Source organism: Heteronotia binoei, chromosome 2 (genome assembly GCF_032191835.1).
Source record: "Heteronotia binoei isolate CCM8104 ecotype False Entrance Well chromosome 2, APGP_CSIRO_Hbin_v1, whole genome shotgun sequence".
Lineage (NCBI taxonomy): Eukaryota > Metazoa > Chordata > Lepidosauria > Squamata > Gekkonidae > Heteronotia > Heteronotia binoei.
The window spans coordinates 142,958,779-142,981,582 of record NC_083224.1 but is presented as its reverse complement, the minus strand read 5'-3'; the positions used below and the strand labels follow the sequence as shown (position 1 = coordinate 142,981,582).

The 22,804-nt window shown below is 42.1% G+C and overlaps 2 protein-coding genes across 3 annotated transcripts in view; one reads left to right on the top strand and one right to left on the bottom strand.

Moving 5' to 3' along the window:
- The window catches only part of HS2ST1 (heparan sulfate 2-O-sulfotransferase 1), a 146,988-nt gene extending 124,891 nt beyond the window's left edge, over positions 1–22,097 (bottom strand). For both annotated transcript variants that reach the window (XM_060232153.1, XM_060232154.1), the window contains exon 1: positions 21,599–22,097. In XM_060232153.1, the coding sequence (XP_060088136.1) occupies positions 21,599–21,722 (124 nt within the window). In that variant the 5' untranslated portion in view covers positions 21,723–22,097. The remainder of the gene's footprint in view (positions 1–21,598) is intronic.
- A 115-nt stretch (positions 22,098–22,212) lies between these two features.
- The window catches only part of SELENOF (selenoprotein F), a 44,002-nt gene continuing 43,410 nt past the window's right edge, over positions 22,213–22,804 (top strand). The window contains exon 1 of the mRNA XM_060232155.1: positions 22,213–22,702. Coding sequence (XP_060088138.1) covers positions 22,634–22,702 — 69 coding nt within the window. The 5' untranslated portion in view covers positions 22,213–22,633. The remainder of the gene's footprint in view (positions 22,703–22,804) is intronic.

Sequence of the window (22,804 nt, the reverse complement as noted above, 5' to 3'; positions counted from 1 at the left end):
TCTTATCTGCAAAGAAATTCGCAATAACCTCACAGCTGATCTCCAATTCCTTAGAATTCGGTCTGCTTTGTGGCAGCGTTGTAAGAGTCTGAATTGTATTGAACAATTGTGCCGGGCACAAAATTGCAGACGCAAGTTAGCCGCAAAGTATGTTTTCTTTATGGCTTTGACTGCCATCTCATAGGACCTCATAAGCTCTCTATAAGATGTACTAGTCGCTTTGTCTCAAGTACGCCGCCACTGCCTCTCTAGTCGTCTGAGTCCTCACTTTAATTGCCGCAACTCCTGGTTATACCAAGGTGCCAGCTTTGGACGAGGACGCAGAGGACGCCTAGGTGCGATCTCGTCAATGGCTCTGGAGAGTCTGTCATTCCAAGACTCCACCAGGTCATCCAAGGAATCGCCAGGAGGCCAGGGATCCCGTAGAGCCATCTGGAACCATTCCGGATCCATCTGACTCCGCGGGTGAGCTAAAATATGCTCACTGCCTAAACGGGCTTGGAGTGGGACATCCACACGAACCTTGAGGGCGTAGTGGTCCGACCATGGCACTGCTTCAGCAGTAATATCGTCCACTAAAACTCCCGCCGTGAAGACCAAGTCTAACATGTGCCCCGCCTGGTGAGTGGGCGTCGTAGAGTCGCCATGGATGACACTAGGTCCATCACCTGACTGGAGGTCACGTCATCAGCATGGACATTGAAGTCACCCAGGATCAAAAGCCTTGGGTACTCCAATGCCCAGCCTGTTGCGGCCTCCACCAGGGACTGTAAGGCGCCAGCTGGTGCTTATAATAAACTTATTATAAAAGATACTTATAATATTCAATCATACACATTAAAATCAGAGCAAGAGTTCAATAATCTGTTGGAGTGCAAGCCCAATGGATGCCATATGTCATTGATGCTTACTGGAGGTTCTGAAAGTAGCTTTACAGACATTGATTAAAAAATCACATTTGAATCCAAGAGACTTAAAATTTCATCAAGTCTCAAACCTGTTGGGACAGGGTATTGTGCTCAACAGCAAGGTAGTAATGAAGTTTGAGGATTTCCTGGATGAAATGGATTATTAGGCTCTCTTTCAGCACTGTTTCCAGCCTGGATATAGGACAGAAACTACCCTGGTTACCTTAACAGAGTAACTATGTCCATCAGCTGTCAGAGGATATTAGAACTCAGCAGCTTTTAGTACCAATGACTGTGGTATCCCTCTGAACTACCCAGTCACTATAAGATTTTATAGTTTATTTATTTATTTATTTATTTTATATCCCGCCCTCCCCACCAAAGCAGGCTCAGGGAGGCTCACAACATAAAATCCCACAAACAATTAAATTAACGAGTATTAAAATTACACATTCAGTAATAAAATAGATATACAATGATTAAAACAGTTAAAACAAAAAAACAGATACTGAGTTGGTGCTATTCTGGTGGTGACGGCCTTCTTCCACTTCTCTTAAATACCGGAGCCAAGTCAATTGAATGCCAGCCGGAAGAGGACAGTCTTGCAGGCCCTGCAGAACTGCACAAGGTTCCGCAAGGCCCTCACTTCATCTGACAGTTGGTTCCACCAGCAGGGGGCTACAATTGAGAAGGCCCTGTCTCTGGTTGATTACAATCAGGCTTCCTTCAGCCCGGGGAATACTAATAGATTTTGTGATCCCAATCAGAGCACTTTCTGGGGAACATGTGGGGAGAGACGGTCCCAAAGTTTAGTGTTCTGGTATCTACTCGGTGAGTAGATGACAGATGACCCTACTTCCCTGTGCCCTATGGGACTTTGCTGAGTTCAATTCTGTATTCCACACTATTGTTACCACAGGTAAAGCACGATTTTACTTCACTTCCCAACAAAGACTACAGTAGAATGATAAAGTTACTTCTAAATTCGGATGACAGTTTCCCCAAAACACTGATGACTAGTAACTGTCCTCTACTCATATAAAATCCAGTAAGTGTATATCCCAGGGGTGGTCAATGGTAGCTCTCCAGATATTTTTTGCCTACGACTCTCATCAGCCCCAGCCATTGGCCATGCTGGCTGGGGTTGATGGGAGTTGTAGGCAAAAAACATCTGGAGAGCTACCGTTGGCCACCCCTGGTACATCCTACTACTGACTCAAGATTTGTTTCCAGGCCGAAATCCAAGTGCTAGTATTGATTTTTAAAGCTCTAAATAGTTTTGGACAAGAAAGCTTGAAATATCACCTTAGTACATTAGTTGAAGAAGCCCCATGGTGCACAGTAGTAAGCTGCAATATTGCAGTCCAAGCTCTGCTTACGACCTGAGTTTGATCCCAGGTTCAGGTAGCGGGCTCAAGGTTGATTCAGTCTTCCATCCCTCTGAGGTCAGTAAAATTAGTACCCAGCTTGCTTGGGATAAAATGTAGATGATTCAGGAAGCCAATGGCAAACCACTCCGTAAAAAGTCTAACAGGAAAATGTCATGATGTGATGTCACCCCATGGGTTAGTAATGACTCGGTGCTTGCACAGGGGATTATCTACTTTATATTAGTTGAGTTCTGCCATAGATGATATCCTCCATGAGCCTTTATTATTTGAAATAAGGCTACGGGGCATGTGATACAAAGGGGTAATACAAGGCTGTCTTTTGTCTGTATTATTCTTTGCTTTTGTTTTAGAATACCTAATGTGTTAGCTATCTACATTAGAGATATGCCAGAGATGAAGGCAGAGGTTGATTCCCATCAATTTAAAACTGGTTTGTACGCAAATGACAGTGTTCTCTTTGTGTCTAACATACCTTAATCATGTAAATAACTTAAACAAGACCCTGACATGTATTCTAAAGAATCTGGTTATAAATTAAATGTTCAGAAATCAGAGGATATTCTGGTGAACCTAAAAGCAACTGCAATAGATGAGAGGACCTACCTAAGTAAAACAGAGTCACTATTGAAATATCTTGAAATATACGTAACCAAGAACAAGGATCAAATTTATGCTATGAACTGTAATTCACTGTGAAAGACACCACATCTATTTGGGAGTCTTTAAATGTATTGCTTTTGGATAGAATTAACATTTTTGAATTGCCCAAATTGATTTGTATGTTTGTATTTTTATCAGAGGAAAAATTAAAATAATGGCAAACAATTCATAATAACTTTATTTGGTAAAAGCAGAGACCAAGGCTAACGTGGCATGTTCAAAGAAGATGGAATCAAGGCAGCCTGGATACTCCTCATATATTAAACTGGGTACCATCATGGTTTGATAATAAATATTTTTCAAAAAATCTAGGAGAATTTCTAACTATCTGCAAGATAATTGTTATATTAGTTCTATAACAAAGACTTGGACTAAATATAGCAGTGAATTACCCCCCAAAATTTCGGTATTAAAATTTGTGGTAAGACAGCTGGCACCAAGGGCTGGATGGAGTACTAGAGGACTGTATAAAATGGGAAATTGCTGGGGTCAATTGATACTGTAACTTGATAAGGGACAAAATTTTTGTGGATTACTGATATGTAGCCAAGAAGAGTGGAGGTGAAGTTTCAGCATTCCACTGCTTACAGGTTAAAAGTTTAGTTGTGGCAAGAATGTATAAGGAAAACTAAGGAAGAAAACAGACCGCATTTGAGACTTTTAAAAATTTCTTATGATAAAGCTTTTTAAAATTTCTTATGGTAAAGCCTGCTTTGGCAGGGAGGGAGGGATATAAATCAAATAAACTAAACTAACTATTCTTTATTAATCATGTATAATATGTTATGCATTGCTGCATGGGGATCTTGATAAAAGTTTGTAAAGAAGTTGTATCATGGTCTACAATATGAAGCTGACAGTAGAGTTTGACTTTTTAAAAACATCTACTGGTTTATCTTTTTTCTAAGTGTAGAGTTAAGGCAAATGCTGTCACAATGTGGCATTGCTGGCATCACTCCCTGGCTAGACTAACAAACATACACACTGAGCTTAGTGGGCATTGTTGGTATTGCAATTAACTCCACACAACTCTCATACATATGTGATGGAAGTGCAGTGGAGTAGGGAAATTTTGAAATATGGTAAGTGATTATGCTGTCAAAAGGGGTTCAATGTAATACAAAAAAATTTGCAAGAATTATTTTAATTAAATTATGTATTATTTAAAATTATTTTATTTAATTTTATTAGAATAATCTCTTTGTGTTTTGTAACAGCTATTCAATTAACTCTGGCTGAAGTGTGGAAGCTGAAGCAAATTTCAATCAGGAGAACTATTATTATTATTATTTATATTTGATGAATCTCCCTATCCTGGCCAGCGCCAGGCTCAGGGCGATGCATAACAGTAGATCAGTTACACACACACACACATATATATATGTGTGTGTGTGTGTGTGTGTAACTGATTTTTGTGGATTACTGATATGTAGCCAAGAAGAGTGGAGGTGAAGTTTAATCAATTACATTAAAAATTACAAACCCTGATGCCGTCTTTAGTGTTTTTATTCAGTTACTGGATCACATCAGGGGTGGGGGGATCCCCCCAAGAATGGGGTGGAGAGAAAAAGGTGCCAGGAAGGCAACTGTCGCTGTCCTTCTGCAAAGGCTTGGCAGAACATCTCTGCCTTACAAGCCCTGCGAAACTGTAAAAGATCTCGCAGGGCCCTGATGTCTTCTGGTAGAGCATTCCACCAAGCCCTGGCCCTTGTTGAGGACAGCTGGACAGTTGAGATGAAAGAATATTAAACGTTTATTTTGTAAAATCTGTAAAATCTATATTATTGATGAATTTTCTATTTCATTGCCATTTGTTTATGACCAAATGGTCTGTGAGCAATAAATATATATATGTGTACGTAAATATGTATGATTAAAGAATATTATATACTCATCAGGTTAATAGCAGTTCAAAAGGAAGACTATAACTGATCAAGTGTGGTGATAACTGATCTAATATTGAACAGAATATAAAATGCAAAGACTTTATTTCCTCTTTGTGATTAATGCCTTTCAATTTGTCATGTAAATATTTTTTAAAAAAAATACTGGCTTATGGGCATGTGTTGTATAGATGAGATTTATACAAACTGATTTCAGAGTTAAAATCACTGTGCAATAGGCACATCATTCTACTTTCTAACATTTATATCTTGAAGACAATCCTTGATGCCATCTCAAACTTATCATGCATCACTTTTCTACTTTTATTCATCTTTATCACAGTAGTGCAAACCTTTAGTCCTGGTCTCTATTGTGAACATACTGATCATGAAAAAAAAATAGCCAAACACTATATACATAAGTAAATCCAGAGAAAAAGCAGCTGTACCAAGCAGCAAAACCTGTATTTTAAGAAATCAAAAAGCTCCTTCCCGTATTCCACACACAATTTCATAGTAATTAAACAGGAATTTGGCATAAACATTTGACAGTCATGTTTTATCTAAACATCTACCTTGTTCATCTGTTTCAACACAATAATCAGACATCAAGTTTAGGTACCTGACTCTGTCACCTGCCTGTCATCTATATCTTAAGGGAAAGTTTAGAAGGGGGAAAAAAAGTTGTGCCATCTTGTCTACAAAATAATGTGTCATAAGTTGGTCGTCTTGTTTACAAAATGCTGCTGATTTTTCAAGAGTGATCCAAATGCATGATTTCTACAGTAGGAATACAATTCTAAAAGCACAGTAGAAAAATCAACTAAACTGAGTAAGGCTTTGCATAAATATTTTCAGTACCAGGTCAATCAAATATTATGCTCAAGATGAAGCCACTATCCCTATATCCTTTATATGAAAAATACACTATTAGTTGCAAGTAAGTAGTTTTGAGACTCATAGAACTTTGAGTCTTGGAGCCATTATTTGTTTTTCAATGGAAACAATCCCAAAAAAGGTACCTGAAAACTCTAGTTCAGGTGATTCCACAAGTTTGTGCCAAGAGTCCAGTTAAAAGCATACATATTGTAACATATCTGCAAATGAAGCTATGAAGATTGCAGAGTTTTAGGAATTTGTAGCTCCATACAGAGGCAAAATCAAATTTTACATATAAAAATACCTCTAAATTATCATTTTACTGCATAACTCATAATTTGTGCAAGAAATCTATAATTACACAGAAAACTGTGTTATGCCGGCTATTTTAAATTTATCCTTCCCCGCATGTAAAATAATAGCCAGCACACATATAGATCATGTCTTGAAATACATATCCTCAAATTTTTGTAATAGCAAAGCTTAGATAACTACTGAGACTTAAAACAAAAACTGAATAGTAGCAGTCTAGTTCAAACTCGCAAAAAAAAAAATCCCACAATGTAATAGTACAATGGAACACAACCCTGAGGTTCATTCTAACCTGTCAATATGTACAAAAGTCAGCTGTCATCAAACAAACATAAGACTAAAATATGACTCATAGTCAAAGGACATAACCAAATACAGCCAAATAACTTTAACCTTTAGGCATCCTCATTCCAATGACCAGATGCTACTTGTCCTGAATGACAACTGCTGGTATCCTAATGATCGCCAGTACAAGCAGCCAATGAAGAATGTTCCTGAAAAGAAAAATCTGTCCCATCTATTTAAACCTACCAATGAATAACATATATTGCCTTTGTCATTTGTTTTTGTTTTCTTAATTTCTTCTTCCTGGACTAAATCTGATTTGCTCATAATTATGAACAATATTCCACACAACTATAGCTATGTTATAATCTGGTAAGAAAATGTGACTCTTACATTATTTATCCTTTTATATGTGGACTTGGCACAAAGGGGGGGGGGGGGTAAAACCAATTAAATAAGCCTACTTGGAGTTGTTTTTGGTTGTTGTAAGAGTACTATCCCCAGTTTACACATTAATTCAGGAGATGAATATATTGTCCAAATTTATTCTAGGAGATAGATCCAGGTGGGCAGCCATGTTGGTATGAAGCAGTTGGCCATAGAAAGTCTCAGGAACAATATGGATATTACAATTAAATAGGCAGGCAAAGGAGGAGCTGTTGTCCTCACAAACACATCAGACTACATCAAGGAGGCTCAAAGACAACTCTCAATCACTTCTTTTTACAAACCACTGGACTCAGACCCCACACAGGAATATAAAAAAGGACTAAACCAGATTACAAAGGAATTACCACTGAACATTCAGGAACAGATCCTGTCAGACACAGCACAGGAACCTAGACCAGGTACTTTTTATCTTCTACCCAAAATACACAAACCAGGCAACCCGGGACGTCCCACTGTGTTGGGGATATGCACCATCACTGAGGGGGTATCTGGATATATGGACTCTATTTTAAGACCCTATGCCACCAGTGCTCCTTGAAGTTATAGATTTTCTGAGGAAAATAAAATCTTTGAACAACCTTCCAGAGAATACTATCTTAGCCACCATGGATGTGGAAACTTTGTATACCAACATCCTGCACCAAAATGGATTACAAACTGTAAGTAATATAATCTCTGACAAAAACACAGCTGATTTTGCCACCAAACTTTGCCATTTTGTTCTCACCCATAACTACTTCAGATCAGGCAATGAACTTTTCCTACAGATCAATGGTACAACCATGGGTACCTGCATGGCCACACACAGGGGTATCGAATTCATTTGTTATGAGGGCCGGATCTGACATAAATCAGACCTAGTTGGGCTGAGCTGGGCTCTGTCAGGCTAGGCCATGTGTGTACCTATTTAAGATTAGGTAGCAGAGATATAAACTTTTTAAAGGACACAGACAAACACAACTAAAGATTTAAAACAAACAACCCTAAAACATGCTTAAAACATTAGCACTTGTCCTTAAAGGTGCTTTCTTTGTATTTCTCCCATGGGATCCAAGGAACTGGCCAAAGGAAGCTCTGGCTCTTTCCCTCCCTTCCCAGGGGGCCAAGAGGGGGAGAAGCATTAACCAATGGAGAAAACCCCTTTGCTAACATTTTTATGGCTGACTTGGAGCAACGCTTCCTAGACTCCCACTCTCTTATACCTGCATTGGAAGAACTTCACAGGGATGGAATCCACCATTGCTCCTAGGTGAGTCACCATCTTTAACAGGGTCAATTGGCTCTTTTTAATGTTGAGGAAGCCATGTAACTACAGATAGTGAACTGCACATCCTGGGATGCCTTCTCCACTGAAAAAAACCTGATGAGAAGGTCTTCCAGGTAGGGAACTGAGGCTTGCTATAAGAGCAATCTTCACTTTTGTGAACATCCTTGTAACTTGTAACTTGTGGTTTGCACCTAAGGGTACAGCCAGTACATAAATACTAAAAGATTCAGTCATCCATAGATACTCATACAATTCTCTACTAAGTTCACCAACCTAGATTTTGTATTCTTAATGTTTGACCAAATTGCAATGTTACAATTACCAGAATATAAGAACAGCCTCGCTGGATCAGACTAATGGCCCATATAGCCCAGCATTCTATTTCTCACCATAGCAGAACACAATTGTGACAGACTCTCAAGGTATAATGCTTAACATTTGAGAACCTCTGAGTTGGGATGGGGGGGGGGGGGGCTGAGCCTGGCTCTCCCAGATACTGCTACCACCAGTTCTTATCCTTCCTGCATTTCCCACAGAAGCAGCAGGGCTGAGGGGAAAGCCTGATGGAGAGGTTGTTTCTGAAACATCCAGGGGGCACTTTTTGTCCTCCTGCAGCACCTTGTCCCTCACAATCTGAGAACAGCTGGGGGGAGAGAAGAGTGGTTGCCATCCGCCACGCACCCCAACACTCACTCTGCCTCCTGGCTGGTCGCCCTGGTAGATGATCTCCAACGGCACCTGGATCGGGGCAGTGTGGCGGTGCTGATGTTGTTGGACCTGTCGGCCGCGTTTGACACGGTCGACCATCGGCTTCTGACCCGCCGCCTCGCCGATGTAGGGGTGAGGGGGTCTGCCTTACAATGGCTTTCCTCCTTCCTCGAGGATCGGGGACAAAGGGTGGCAATTGGGGGCGAGCGGTCCCAGAGGCGCACACTGGATTGTGGAGTGCCTCAGGGGGCAGTTCTCTCACCAATTTTATTTAATATCTATATGCGCCCCCTTGCCCAGATTGCCAGGAGACATGGACTTGGGTGCCATCAATATGCAGATGACACCCAACTCTATCTGCCAATGGACGGTCGGCCTGACTGCGTCCCAGAGAACTTAGACCGGGCCCTGCAGGATTTGGCAACCTGGTTGAGGAGGAGCGGGCTGAAACTGAATCCAGCGAAGACAGAAGTCCTCTGCCTGGGTCGGGGCGCTCGGGGAGGGGAAATACCTCTCCTGATCTTCGATGGGGCGCCGCTGAAGGCGGCGCACCGGGTTAGGAGCCTGGGAGTTTTACTGGCGCCTGCATTATCAATGGAGGCCCAGATCGCAGCCACTGCCAAGTCAGCCTTTTTCCATCTAAGGCGGGCAAAGCAGTTGGCTCCCTTCCTAGAGCGCCAAGATCTGGCAATGGTGCTTCATGCAACGGTCACCTCGAGACTGGATTACTGTAATGCCCTCTACATGGGGCTGCCTCTGTACCGAACCCGGAAGCTGCAGCTGGTGCAGAACGCAGCAGCTAGACTGTTGTTAGGGCTTCCTAAATGGGAGCACATACAGCCTGGGCTGCGCGAACTGCACTGGCTGCCAGTCATATACCGGGTTCGTTACAAAGTGCTGGTCATTACCTTTAAAGCCCTATATGGTCGAGGACCTGTCTACCTTAGGGACCGTCTCTCCCCACATGAACCCCAGAGAGCACTGAGGTCAGCCGGGAAAAACTTGCTGACTATCCCCGGACCGAGAGAGGTGAAGCTGCAAAGTACCCGTAACCGGGCCTTCTCCTCTATAGCCCCAAGCCTATGGAACCAACTTCCAGAGGAAATGCGGGCCCTGCGGGACCTTGAACAGTTCCGCAGGGCCTGCAAGACCTTCCTCTTCCGACTGGCCTTCGCTGATGAAAACGGAAATTGCTAAGGAAACCGCCATCATAAACATAAACAGCAAACACAGCATTAGCAATTATTAATTTTAATTTAATCAACTTTTAAAGCCTACGTAGAATTTTAATTAAAATGTTTACAATGTTTAAATGTATTTTTATCTATTTCTGTATAACTAAACCTAAATTGTGTTGTTAGCCGCCCTGAGCCTGCTCCGGCGGGGAGGGCGGGATACAAATAAAATTTTGTTGTTGTTGTTGGCTCCATGGCTGTTCAAACATGCAACAGCAACATCACCACCCCTTTTTCCTACACTCCTCCACTAGCTTCAGAGGCTGGGATGTCTTTCCCCTGAGAGCGGAAAACAGAAGACATCCCAGTTTCCTCCTAATCCATGCGCCAGCCCTTTTCCTCCTCTCTCCCCTGCCAGCCCTATCCCTTTGTCAGCAAATCGCCCATCCACATGCCTTCTCTCACCAACCCCCCTCACAGTCACCGTTTGGTGCAATGGTGGCAGCACCAATCAGTCGGCTCCACCCCTCCATGTAGTGGCTTCACCATTCCTTGCTGAGCTGCAGCTGGAAGAGGCAGGACTGGGGAAAAACCACTCCTCTTTCTGCCATTCCCTCCACATTAATTTATCTCAGCTTCATAGTCCTGCTGCCCCCTAAACATTTCCTTTCTATTCTTTGACAGCTTTGACCACACAAACCTCACTGCGTGCACCTGCTCACCTGCTTCCCCAGTTGCTTGCGGGAAGGGTATGAGCCCTGGATGAGCCGGTTCTGGCCTTCAGGCCACATATTTGACACCCCTGGAGGGGAATTTTGGAAATTTGGTCGTATGTTCTTGTATTCTAAACTTTAAGAATCAGTGAAATTCCAAAACCTATGCTTGAGTGTTTAAGCAGAAATTGAAAAGAAAGCTTCTTTCCTCAAAGTTTTAAAAGACCTTTCTGAAAGCAGGAACACTTACTTGTTGGCAACAAATTATCTGGAGTTAGTGTGATTACTGTGGCAGAATTTTGGTTTAGATGGAGACATGAGAATTTCTGTTCTCTTCAATATATTCTCTAAGAATGCTAAGACTTACATTTTAGTAAGAATGGACTCTGGTTCAGTCCCATGAAGCATTGCAGTTCAACTCTGCTTGCTTCTCAGGAACACCGTGTTTGCATAATCTAAAACAGCATGTACCAGCTCCAAGTATAAACTTCTATGCATTGAGGTCAGGCCTGCTTCCAGTGCTATCTGAATTATGCTTGATCTACTCCAATAACCCACAGTTGGTTAAAGTATCTAGTAGAAATGGTCTGCATATTGTATGACATTCTTTGTGACATAGCAATGAAAACTTATAAAAGGTGTTAATTTCGGATGCTTTCCTGATGCTTAGCTTGGGCCCTCCACTTTGGGTACCCAAGAGATCTTTTTACTAGTGGTCAGTATGTGTAAACTGTTTTGACATACTCTGAACATTTTAGTTATCTTAATATTTAGCTGAATAAAATAGAACACAGTGCAACCTTATGCATTATGGTTTCAAGATTCAATCAACAGTTTATAAGGTAAAGTAACTGTCCTGTTCAATAAATAGTTTCTAAGGTAAAGTCACTGTCCTGGTTGTCTCCGGGTGTGATCACACAAGAGATTTCGCCTGACCTAGCCACACCTCCCATCTGGATTTAATGTGTACAATCACACGCAAACATCTGCAGCCCAAGTCCTACCTGTCCTTACCTCATTTTAGGATAGGCTGAGAATGGATTAAATACCTACCAGGTACTTCCCGGTAGCAAATCTCTAAAGTATATGTAGGGAGCATTTCCCAGCTGTCTGAACATCCAGGGTACATGATGCACAAGCCCCACATGCACATGAGCAGTCTAAATGTTCCTCATCTGCAGCCCTTGCCTCTCTTGGCAGCAAGGTGGGGGCTGTGTGAATGCCTCAGAATGCATCAGAGAATATCGTTTTTTTCAAAGCCAGGATACTGCTGTGCCAAATTCCTTGTGCAATCACAATCTCCCTCTGTGAAATCTCTCTTGCCAGTTTCAATCCAGCCCATGAACATTAGTTGGGTCCCAGGCAATTTCCTGGATGGTGAAATCCCCCAACAAGTATAAAGTTACCTCAGTTTTATTGCTGGGAAATAGGGCTGCCAGGTCTCCCCTGGCCACCAGAAGAAGATGGGAGGGTAGTTGCCAGATCCAGGTTGGGAAACTCCTAGAGATCTGGAGGTGGAGCCTGGCCAGGACAGGGAGCTCAGTAGGATACAATGTCATAGGATCCACCCTCCAAAGCCAATTTCTCCAGAGGAACTAATCTCCTTAGTCTGGAGATGAACTATAATTCTGAGAAATCCCCAGGCCTCATCTGAAGGCTTTTGCATTGCACCATGGGAGAAAGCGGTGTAAATGAATCTATTAATTTATGTGTATGAAATCAATATCTGTGTCCTATCACTTTTTACAAATGAATAATAAATACTAAATTCATACAAAAGGCATAATATCTAGCTCACAAAAATTCATGTACAAGCTAACTGACTCGAGGTGTCAAACCCTGCTGTGAGCTGGGTTATGTTATGTGCAAACATGAGTACAAAATTCTCACTGGAACTTTTATGTCCACAAAGGAGAAATACTCTTTTCTCGCAGAGATAAACTCTTTTCTAGGCACGCCTGTGGACTTGATAAGCGGTCTCTGGTGTTCCCATGCATTCTGACAACAGGCCACCAGTTGAGGCCAGCCATTTCACAGTTAGCTTCATCAGGCACTGGAACAAGGACCCAAAAGACTGACACCATCATTCAATGTAAATCTCATAAGACATTGAGTCATACAGTGTAGGCTGCCTTCTCCTGAACACTCAGATATAGATATAGTGGCTGCCCAGCAAGAAAGAAGAAGAAGAAAAAAAAAGGGAAATCCTGTGCATAAGGGAGGAAAGAAGAAGAGATTGGATTTATACCCTACCCTTCACTACCCAAGGGAGTCTCAGAGCGGCTTACAATCTCCTTTCCTCTCTCCTTCCCATAACAGACACCTTGTGAGGTAGCTGGGGCTGAGAGAGCTCTCCCAGAACTGCTCTTCAACAGAACAGCTCCTAGAGACTTATGACTGACCCAAGATCACTCCAGCAGTTACACGTAGAACAGTGAGGAATCAAACCCAGTTCTTCCAGATAAGGGTCTGCACACTTAACCATTACACCAAACTGGCTTTCTACATCAAACTCACCATAACAATGTTCCCTATTGCTGTATTCCACATACACAAGTGGCACTGAGAGGTATATGGACTCTGTAAATGAAGGTTCCATTCCACCAAGGCCAATAGAAGTGAAAGTACTTTTCATCATAAATGTGTGTAATCTCCTTTTAAAGACTTCTATACTACTAAGCAGCCCCATGGCGCAGAGTGGTAAAGCTGCAGTACTGCAGTCAATGCTCTCTGCTCACAACCTGAGTTCAATCCCAGCGGAAGCTGGGTTCAGGTAGCCAACTCAAGGTTGACTCAGCCTTCCATCCTTCCAAGGCTGGTAAAATGAGTACCCAGCTTGCAGGGGGGGGGGGGAGGGTGTAGATGACTGGGGAAAGCAATAACAAACCACCCTGTAAAAAGTCTGCCGTGAAAATGTCGTGATGCAACGTCACCCCAGAGTCGGAAATGACTGGTGCTTGCACTGAGGACTACCTTTACCTTTTTAAACTACTTACTATTAGCATAGCTCTCATCTTAAGCAAACAGCCATTGTTTTCAGAGAGTGTCCACGAGTTCCACTAGTGCAAGAGAAAGGACAAAGTCCTCTCTATCCTGTTTTACAGTGTGACATTTTAAGTTTATAAACCTCTATCATGCCTCCCACCAACAGCTTTTTTTCTAAACTGAAATGCTCAAGACTCTTTAACATTTCCTGATACAAAATATGTTCAAACCAATTAATTGTTTTCTTTGTCTTTTTCTGCACCTTTTCAGCTCTACAATGCCTTTTTAAAGATAAGTTAACCAGAACCACATAGATCTATGGTACAAATGCAAGGATATTACTATACTAGGGGTGGGTAAAGTGTGGCTCAGGAGCCACATATGGCTCTTTCACACATATTATGTGGGTCTCCCACAGTTTGGAGAATGCATTTAAAGCTGCTTTCTTTCCACCCAACCTTCCTCCCATCTATTTCCTCCCTTCCTCTTTCCCTCTTTCTCCCTTCCTTCCCCCTCTAAAGTTAAATGTGTTCTCCAAGTCCTGCCCCATTGTTGCGCTGGCTGACTAGCTTGACTCAGAAAAGGCATTTGTCTCTTCAAATCCCTTCTACAAGCCAAACGGGCTGGTGTGTGTGGGGTGGGGGAGAGGCAGGCTTGGAGAACACATTTAAAGTTAGGCACTTTCTTTCCACCTCTCCTTCCCTCCTCCCTCCCCCATCTATTTGTTTTCTTTCCACCTTTCTATCTCTCCCTCCCTCCCTTCCTTTCTCTTCCCTCATCTGTTTGCTTTCTTTGTTTGTTTCTCTCTCTATCTTTCCCCCTTCCTTCCTCTCTAATAATAATAATAATAAGGGTGGCTAACAACATCAATCCATACAATAAATTATACAACAGGTTTTAAAATCACATTCTCCCCATCTAGCTGCTTTCTCTTCATCCCCTTCTTTCCTTCTCTCTCTCTTTCTCATTTGTTTCCAACGGAGGGAGTTAGAGTGTGCTTGCCAAAATACTCCACTTTCAAGAAAAAATTCAAGAAACAAATAGTTCTAGTTATCTAGTAATTCATATTATACCATGTGGAGAAACGCCATTTTAGTCAGTGGTGGTGCTTCATTTGGCAGGGGTCAGTAAATCCCTCAGCAGGCTTTGTAGCCTTCCCCTCACTCCCCCCCCCTCCCTTCCAGAGCCAAACCAACAACGCTAGGGGGAAAATCTCCTAGAGAGGCAGGAAGTGCTTTTGTTCTTGGCATGTGTGTTAGCAGGAAGAGAAAGGGAGTTGGAAGCCAGCGCTCGAGCGAGCATGTGGTGAGCAATGCAGGCTCCTGCCTGGGAGGCCCCCAGGCAGGCAGACTAAGTAAGTAATTCACAAGACAGGGCAAGTTTAGATCAGGGCCAGCAGGACGCGTTTATAACACATTTTGTTTGTCAGGCTGTTTGCTGTGCGTGTGCTGTGCTGTGCTAACCTTTTAAACGCAACTGTTTTTGTTTTGTTTTTCGTTTCCTATCTTTTTCTCTTTTTAAATAAATATATTTTTACTGTTTAAATGCTGGCAGTCAATCTCTGTACCACATAGATCCCCAAACCGCTTTAGACCACGCTGTGTTGAGAAGGGGGCCCCGGGGAAGGGGGAAGGCATGCAGTTGGATAAGGTGCCAATCCTCCAGGGGTGCCCCAAAGAAGTGCTGAGGTCTCTGTGAAACCCAAGTGCAGGGTGGCAGAGGACCTTGAGGCCTGGCCTCACAGCTGGAGAGGGGGATTGGGAGTCCTGTTCCTCTCAATCTGAACCCCTAGACTGAGCAGGTGGTGGCAGCAAGCCCAAGGGGCAGGAGGAGAAATAGCTCCCTTCAGGAGTTGGCGACTCCATAGGGAGCTGACGGGACCGGGTCTGAAGGCAGAATCGGGCCGGTTCCGCCACATACCATAAATAAGATGTTGTGCCAGCTGCTCAAGGCTGCTTTTATTCTTGCCTGATAACGCTTTCTCTTTGTATGTGTAATAATATATAACTGTGTAATGAGTCAGATGGGGGCCTGGCTGGTATCTTGGGAGATGGTAGATCAGAGTGAGTCCAGCTGCATTCATGACTTGCGGGTCTCAATTATCTGACAGTTACCGTACGTGGCTCTTACATTTGGCCATCCCTGGTATAAAGTATACTTTATACTTATTTAAACTGAGTCTTATTTGTGACTTTGTTGTACATTTGCCCCATTTGAGAGATCCTTTTGGAACCCTTCACAGTCCCGTTTTGTCCTTCACAACCCTAAATAAACGCAAACATGGCCAGTTCACTTTTAACCCCAGTTACAGATTATATTAAATAGATTAAACAGCTGTCGTCCCAGTACAAATCCAAGGCCACCTTATTCCTTACTTCCCTCCCATATTAGAATTCTCCATTTATTCCATCCCCCTTGCTATCATTTAATCAGTTACTAATTCACAGATTGCTTGATACAGAGCACCAAAGAGATATCAATAATACCCCAAATTTCCTAATTCCAGAGAAGCTAAAATATGTTACTGCCCCAGCACCCTACCTCTGCATTCTGGAGGTACCCAGTCAATGGAGGGCTTTCACCTTGATGAGTTAGTTGGCAAGTCCTCCCATCTACAGTTTTAGAAGGGAAATTTTTAAAAACTCCCATGAAGGAAAGAACCTGTCCATGCGGCACTGAAGAAGTAGCATCTGTAGAACATATACTGCTTTGTTGTCATTTCTATCAGGAAGTTTGGTCTAATGTAATTTCCCCTCTGCTTAATAATAACCTAGGCTGTTCTGACGTCAATATTTTAAGGAAGCTTTTGATGGGTGCAAACCCACAGGTCGCTAAATTTTTCTCAGTAGCCTGTAGAATTCGCAGTGAAATTCTATGCATAGTTCTAAATTTTAGAGATATCTAACCAGTGTAGATCTTAAGTGTTTACGTATGGCCTTTAAATGTTAAATATTGGAGATATTTCTGTTATTTTTAGACCAATTTTATTCTTAAATGTCTTATTGAATAGTTCAGTTCATTATTACAATCATTGACCAGAACATTTTAGTCATCTAGAACCTTAAAAGTACCTTATTAAAAGTCCCACAAAGAGTCTGCATGTTAAAATTTGATTACTTGAGGGTTATAACAGTAAAAAAAGAATTTAAAAGATTATTATTTAACCTTTTAAACCATTTGTTTTAAGCAAGTTTTAAATCATTTTAAAAAGTATGATATGTAAGTTTTTAATATGATTTTGCTGCTTTAGCTAATGAAATTGCAGTTACGCTATGTGTATGCTTCTTTTCAATGCATACATATCTCCCAATAAAATTATCAAAGCAAGATTAAAAATAATAAACATTATATGAGCTAGTTTGGTGTAGTAGTTAGGTGTGCAGACTCCTATCTGGGAGAACTTGGTTTGATTCCCCATTCTTCAACATGCAACTGCTGGAGTGATCTTGGGTCAGTCATAACTCTCTCAGAGCCGTTCTCCACTTCTCTCAGAGCTCTCTCAGCCTTACCTACCTCACTGGGTGTCTGCTGTGGGGACAGAAGAAAAAGGAGGCTGTAAACCGCTCTGAGACTCCTTTGGGAAGTGAAAGGCAAGGTATAAATCCAATCTCTTCTCTTCTTCATTTGTTCAGGAAAACATGGAGACATGAAAAACTGGCTCGCAATGCCCAGCCATTTCATGTTTTCCCCTAGGTAGTAGTCTCAAAGCACTGGCCATGAGATTTCTGTAATGAATGTCAATAAATCAAAAGTAAGTTTGCAACTTACAGATACACATCTGAACAGCATACTCAAAATTGCTACAGCACAGATATTGTCTCCAGATTTTGATGCAATAATTCAGGGCAAGAGGTATCTGTCATCAGAGACTGTTAAATAAACAAAATACTGCAACAGTGCTAATGTTTTAAGCATGTTTTATTCTATTTGTTTTAAGCAAGTTTTAAACATCTTTAATTGTGCTTGTCTGTGTCCTTTATAAAGTTTATATCTTTGCTACCTGGCATTACATTTGATGACAATCATGGCCCAGCCCCAAAAGGTTTCATTTATGTCAGATCTGGCCCTCATAACAAATGAGTTTGACACCCCTGCTCTAGGTTTTCAGCTCTTGCCACCTCTATCTGACTTAGTGCTTCAGGCACCCTCTCCAAAAATAGTTCAGGGGAAGGGGTAGCTATCCCACATCTTGTACAGTGAACGCAGACACGAAGAATTGGTTCAGCTTCTCTGGAAGTTTATCATCTTCCTCTCATGACCCTTCTCACTCTTTTGTCACCCAAGATCAAGATACAGTCGGTAACTAAAACCAGTCTCTGAATTTTCCAGCTTTTAACAAATGCCCTTTTAATAGAAGTGTCTAAAGAACACAAATGAAACTGGGAATGCAGAGGAGGGAACATTATGAAAATATCAAGCAACTACTTCTATACACATCAAATCACTGACTCAAGATGGACTGAACTATCTATACTCAAGAAATATTGCCATCTCAATTTGCAAGGGAGGGTGGATTTTGATTCTGACTTTGTCACTTAGTCCATATTATTCAAATCACATTATTCAAATGAATATCTTGTTCTATGCATAAAAGTAATTCTTACCAGCAAGTCAAACCACAGAATGCTGTACTGTCAGAAAATATCCAGAGAATGTTCTATCAGCAGTTCCTCATCAAGATTCTGTTTTCTACTGTCAAAACTGAAGTCCTGTGGTCGTGTGTCATAGCAGAAGTCAAACAGCCATTCTTTTTCCATTTAAAATTTAAAACAAAAAATGGCTCAATCCATATCATCATGCTAAATTTACATGTAACCTCGTATATAATCTTCAGCTACAAAACTGTTTGAATAAAGTCTGGTTTCAAAAAACCTAAAAATGTCTGGTTTGCTGAAATACATATTGGCATTAATTTACTTCATTCATATTCTGTCCAATCGAGTCCCAAATTGGATTCTTTCTCTTCTCCTCCTATCCTGTGACGCAAGTTAAACTGCAACCGGGTGACCAACCTGAGTCTCCCGATCCTAACCATTACACCTAAATAGGTCTTAACACAACCGAACAGTATATGAAGACAATTCTGTTAATTTCTATTAAATGCCATAGTTCACAATATTTCTAAAATACTTGTAAAAAGCAAAATTTCAATGACAGCATGAAACCATGGTTGTTACCACTATTTCTTCAGCTAACTACAGTCAGATTAAATTGCCCTGAGATAGGGTAGGCAACCACTGATTTTTCTGTATTTAAACTAGCTTTTAAATCTAAAAACAATTTCATTTTTGTACTACAAGTTAATCTATTTAAAAAAAAACATGTTTTAAAAGAAATCAACTTTTAATGCACATGAGGCATATTAAAGCTTAATTCTATTAACTTGCATTTATGGCCCTGCAGAAGTTAAGATTGCTTTTTAAATGCCTGAAAGAGTAGGATATCTGATAAGAGTCAAAATATTCCCCCGCCCATTAACTCAGTTCACATATCACATCTACACTGTGGGTTGAAACTATATCACACAGGCCTTTCATCCAAGTGCCAGGATCCAAGAGCTATCACCATGAATTTTTTGACAGCGCCCAACTGGCATGATTCCTTTTTTACCCACTTCTCTCTAACCATGCTCTGCAATACATACATTTTAAAATGAATATTACTGTACACTAGCATTCACCTATACCATCCTATGAAAATCCATTCTACCCAGAAAGTTGCTTCTGGAAAGTTACATACATGTGAGTGATCGTGTTCAGAGTTCTTGTTCGCATTTAAAGAGGCCAAACAGGAACGTATTAATTTTGTGAACACAACCCTTTCACATCTCTAACCATATGAATTCTATTGTGCAAGAAAGACATGAGTTGCATTATCAAAAACTGGTGTACAGTATAGTTATAAACGTGTTTTAATTGTCAGGGCAGTCAATTTGGTGTAGTGGTAAAGTGCACAGACTTTTATCTGGAAGAACTGGGTTTGATTCCCCATTCTTCAACATGCAACTGCTGGAGTGACCTTGGGTCAGTCATAACTCTCTCAGAGCCGTTCTCCACTTCTCTCAGAGCTCTCTCAGCCCCACCTACCTCACTGGGTGTCTGCTGTGGGGACAGGAAGTGAAAGGAGACTGTAAACCACTCTGAAACTCCTTTGGGAAGTGAAGGGCAAGGTATAAATCCGATCTCTTATCTTCTTCATTTGTTCAGGAAAACATGAAGACATGAAAAACAGCCCTCCCTCAGGATTTCCCCCTTCCATCATTCCTTCACACTTCTAAGAATATAACTGAAATCTGTCTTCTATGATAACAAATCATAATTTAAACTCAATACAGCATTTTCTAAAGCAAAGATGAATGAAATTATTTTGATTCTCAACATTCAGATATGAAAAGTGAGGAAATTTTTCCAAACTCCTTTGACTCTCTTGTTGTATTATGGTAACACTCACACTTGTATATGAATACCCCCCCTTGTAAATTTGGCAACCATTAGAAGCAGCAAGATGTGATAAAAATGTTCTTCCCAGTCTTTCAATAGACAAATACAACAAAAAGTTTATAAAGGAAAATGAGAAACAAAATTTATCACAAACAGAAGATCTCACTTTGCACAAAGACAGACACAACTACATCTAGGGCAGCAAGTTAAGCTTGAGGTAGTTCATGGGATAACACCTTTTGTGTTTTTCACACATTTTAAAGAACAAAAAGAACATAAAGCTATTCGGTTTTCCTCCAGAGAGAAATCACAATCAATAGAGTCACATGGAGATAATAACAGATTTCCCCCTAGCTCTTCATGAGTACAGTGCAGAAAAGGAAAAGCAGGTTCAACTCCTATTCACACAAACAAGCAAAGGAATCAGAGCAGTTTCTATAAGAGCATTACTTTTAAATAGACAGTTTGTGTGAGCCCTGATAGCTGCTTCTGGGGAGGGCAGGATACAAATCAAATCAAATAAATAAAAACTAACAGAAATGCAGAAATATTTATGCAGACTCAAGGCTCCAAAAACTCCTTCATTATCCTTTGCCACACAACATACACTGAGGAGGCTATATAAATAACATCACATAATGGACAAAGTACTCAGTTTTAACAAAATGAACAATGAACACTAATTAAACGGAATGTGTCAAAGAATAGTTAACTCTTAACAACCACTCTGTAAAATACTGAACAAAGAACAAATCAAATGCTTCTGGAACCCTGTTACTTTCAGATGTTTTATACATAGTAAGTGATTACACATGCAATGATAACAAAAAAGAATCATACCTTAATATAAATTATGTATGTACACACAAATACAGACAACTAATTGTAAACTTCTTTCAGTAAAGGAAGGCTCTTTGATCATTGTAGCTGTCAGTCTTAAGACGTTTCACAGAAAATGAAAAGCTTTGGACAGGCTTCAGACCTGAGCGTTCCCCTGTCCAAATGCAAAGCACGGGTCAACTGCTTACAACGTTAACACTGAAATTAATTTTGTCCTTACAGAGCTGAGACATATTTTGCTGGAAACACATTAGTCCCAACAGAACCCACCCAAACACAGAGACACAAGCGTTCCAAAACCGCTTCATAACCCAATAAACGAAAATCTAGAGCCACCGCAAGTATCCTGGTGCACCTGACTGACAATCTCCGTACAGTAGCCGACCACACCAAATTGATTTATATAATTTGCAAAGATGGGGAGGCAGGGGCTGGTTTTCTGCTGTTTTGCCTGTCAGTCCTAGCTAGACGCTGGTTCGGCTTTATGCCCTCCCACCCTCTCTTCCCCGCGATGGCCCTATCTGTGTCTCCTCGCTCTTCGGTTCTGCAGTAATACCAAGGGGGGCTACGCAGCACACCTACACCCCAATGCAAAAAGGGTCGAGGTGACCCGCTCCCTCGCGAGCTCACTCCTAACGCCTCTACTTAGTACCTGGTTTCTCCACCGGGTTCACCACAAACACACTCGCCTCTGCTACTCACCCAGCTTCCCGCGGGACTCCTCCAGCTTCTGGATCTGGTTCTCCAGGAAAAGGACAGACACCCCGAACGCCACCACCGCCAAGAGCTGCAACTTAGGCGGCAGCATAATCCGAAGCAGCCCCATCGGCAGCAGCTGCCGCTGCCTGAGCGCCGCCCGTCTGGTCGCACGTCCGCCTGGGGATCACGACATCACGCGGGGCCCAGCCGGAGAGGCCAGCGGGGGTCTCAGCTGGGAGAACTCAGCCGGCGGGCGGGCAAAGCGGGTGCAGCAGCGCGCGGACTATCAGCGGCTCTCACATTCCTTGGGAGACCTGGCAGCGGCACTTCAACCGCCTCTCTTCAGCCACCAAGCCCCCCTGAACAGTCACAGGCGCACGCGCTCCCCCCGCCTAGCCGCCAGTCTGCGTGTGCTGCTCAGCAACCAAACGCCCGGGCGCACTTACGCCCACTATCTCTACCATTGACCAGCCGGGACGCAGGCTCCGTCCAGACAGCCTCCTCCCATTGGCTTCGCGTCTCTTCATTTCTAGTTTCCATTGGCTAGACGTTCCGTCAGCCCACCCACACACGCTTCCGCACGTAAACTGAAGGAGTCATACAGATCCTCCTCCCCGACACCTTGTGTTCAGATTGGACAAGTTTATCCAAAGGTTTGTCCACCTTTCCGGAGGGCATTGGGTGCTCGTGTTACTAAGAGCAGCTATTTCTCGCAGTTTCATTGGACAAGCCCCTTGTCTGTCTTTCCAAGCCTGTCAACTTTCCTGTAGATGGTGCAAGAATAGGCCCTCACTATGGCGTTCTGAATGCTGCCTGAATTCTAGGAAGTGTTGATGGGTATTAAGGAGCGGATGGAACTTCTCCTAGTGATAAAACGAAGACTGTTGTTAATTAAAATTCTGTTCCGGTTCGGTTTCAGGGTGACAGGAAGGCATGGGAAAAATTGTTTTATTTCTTTCGAATCAGGCGATTTTTTAGTCACCCGATCAGCATAGGGGTGGCTGTCAATCGATTACCGGCAGAGGCTTAAGTGCCAACATGGCGGGGAAGAAAGGAGTAATGGATGTGGGGCGCTGTTGGGTGTGGCTGCTGGCGATATTACAAGCGGTAAGGACCACGTTAAGTTGGGGGAGGGAATGGGAGCTGTGAAGTTCTGTGAGAAGTTGGGGTTGTGTGGAGAGGCCGAGCCGCTGTTTCTAGCCTCAGTCC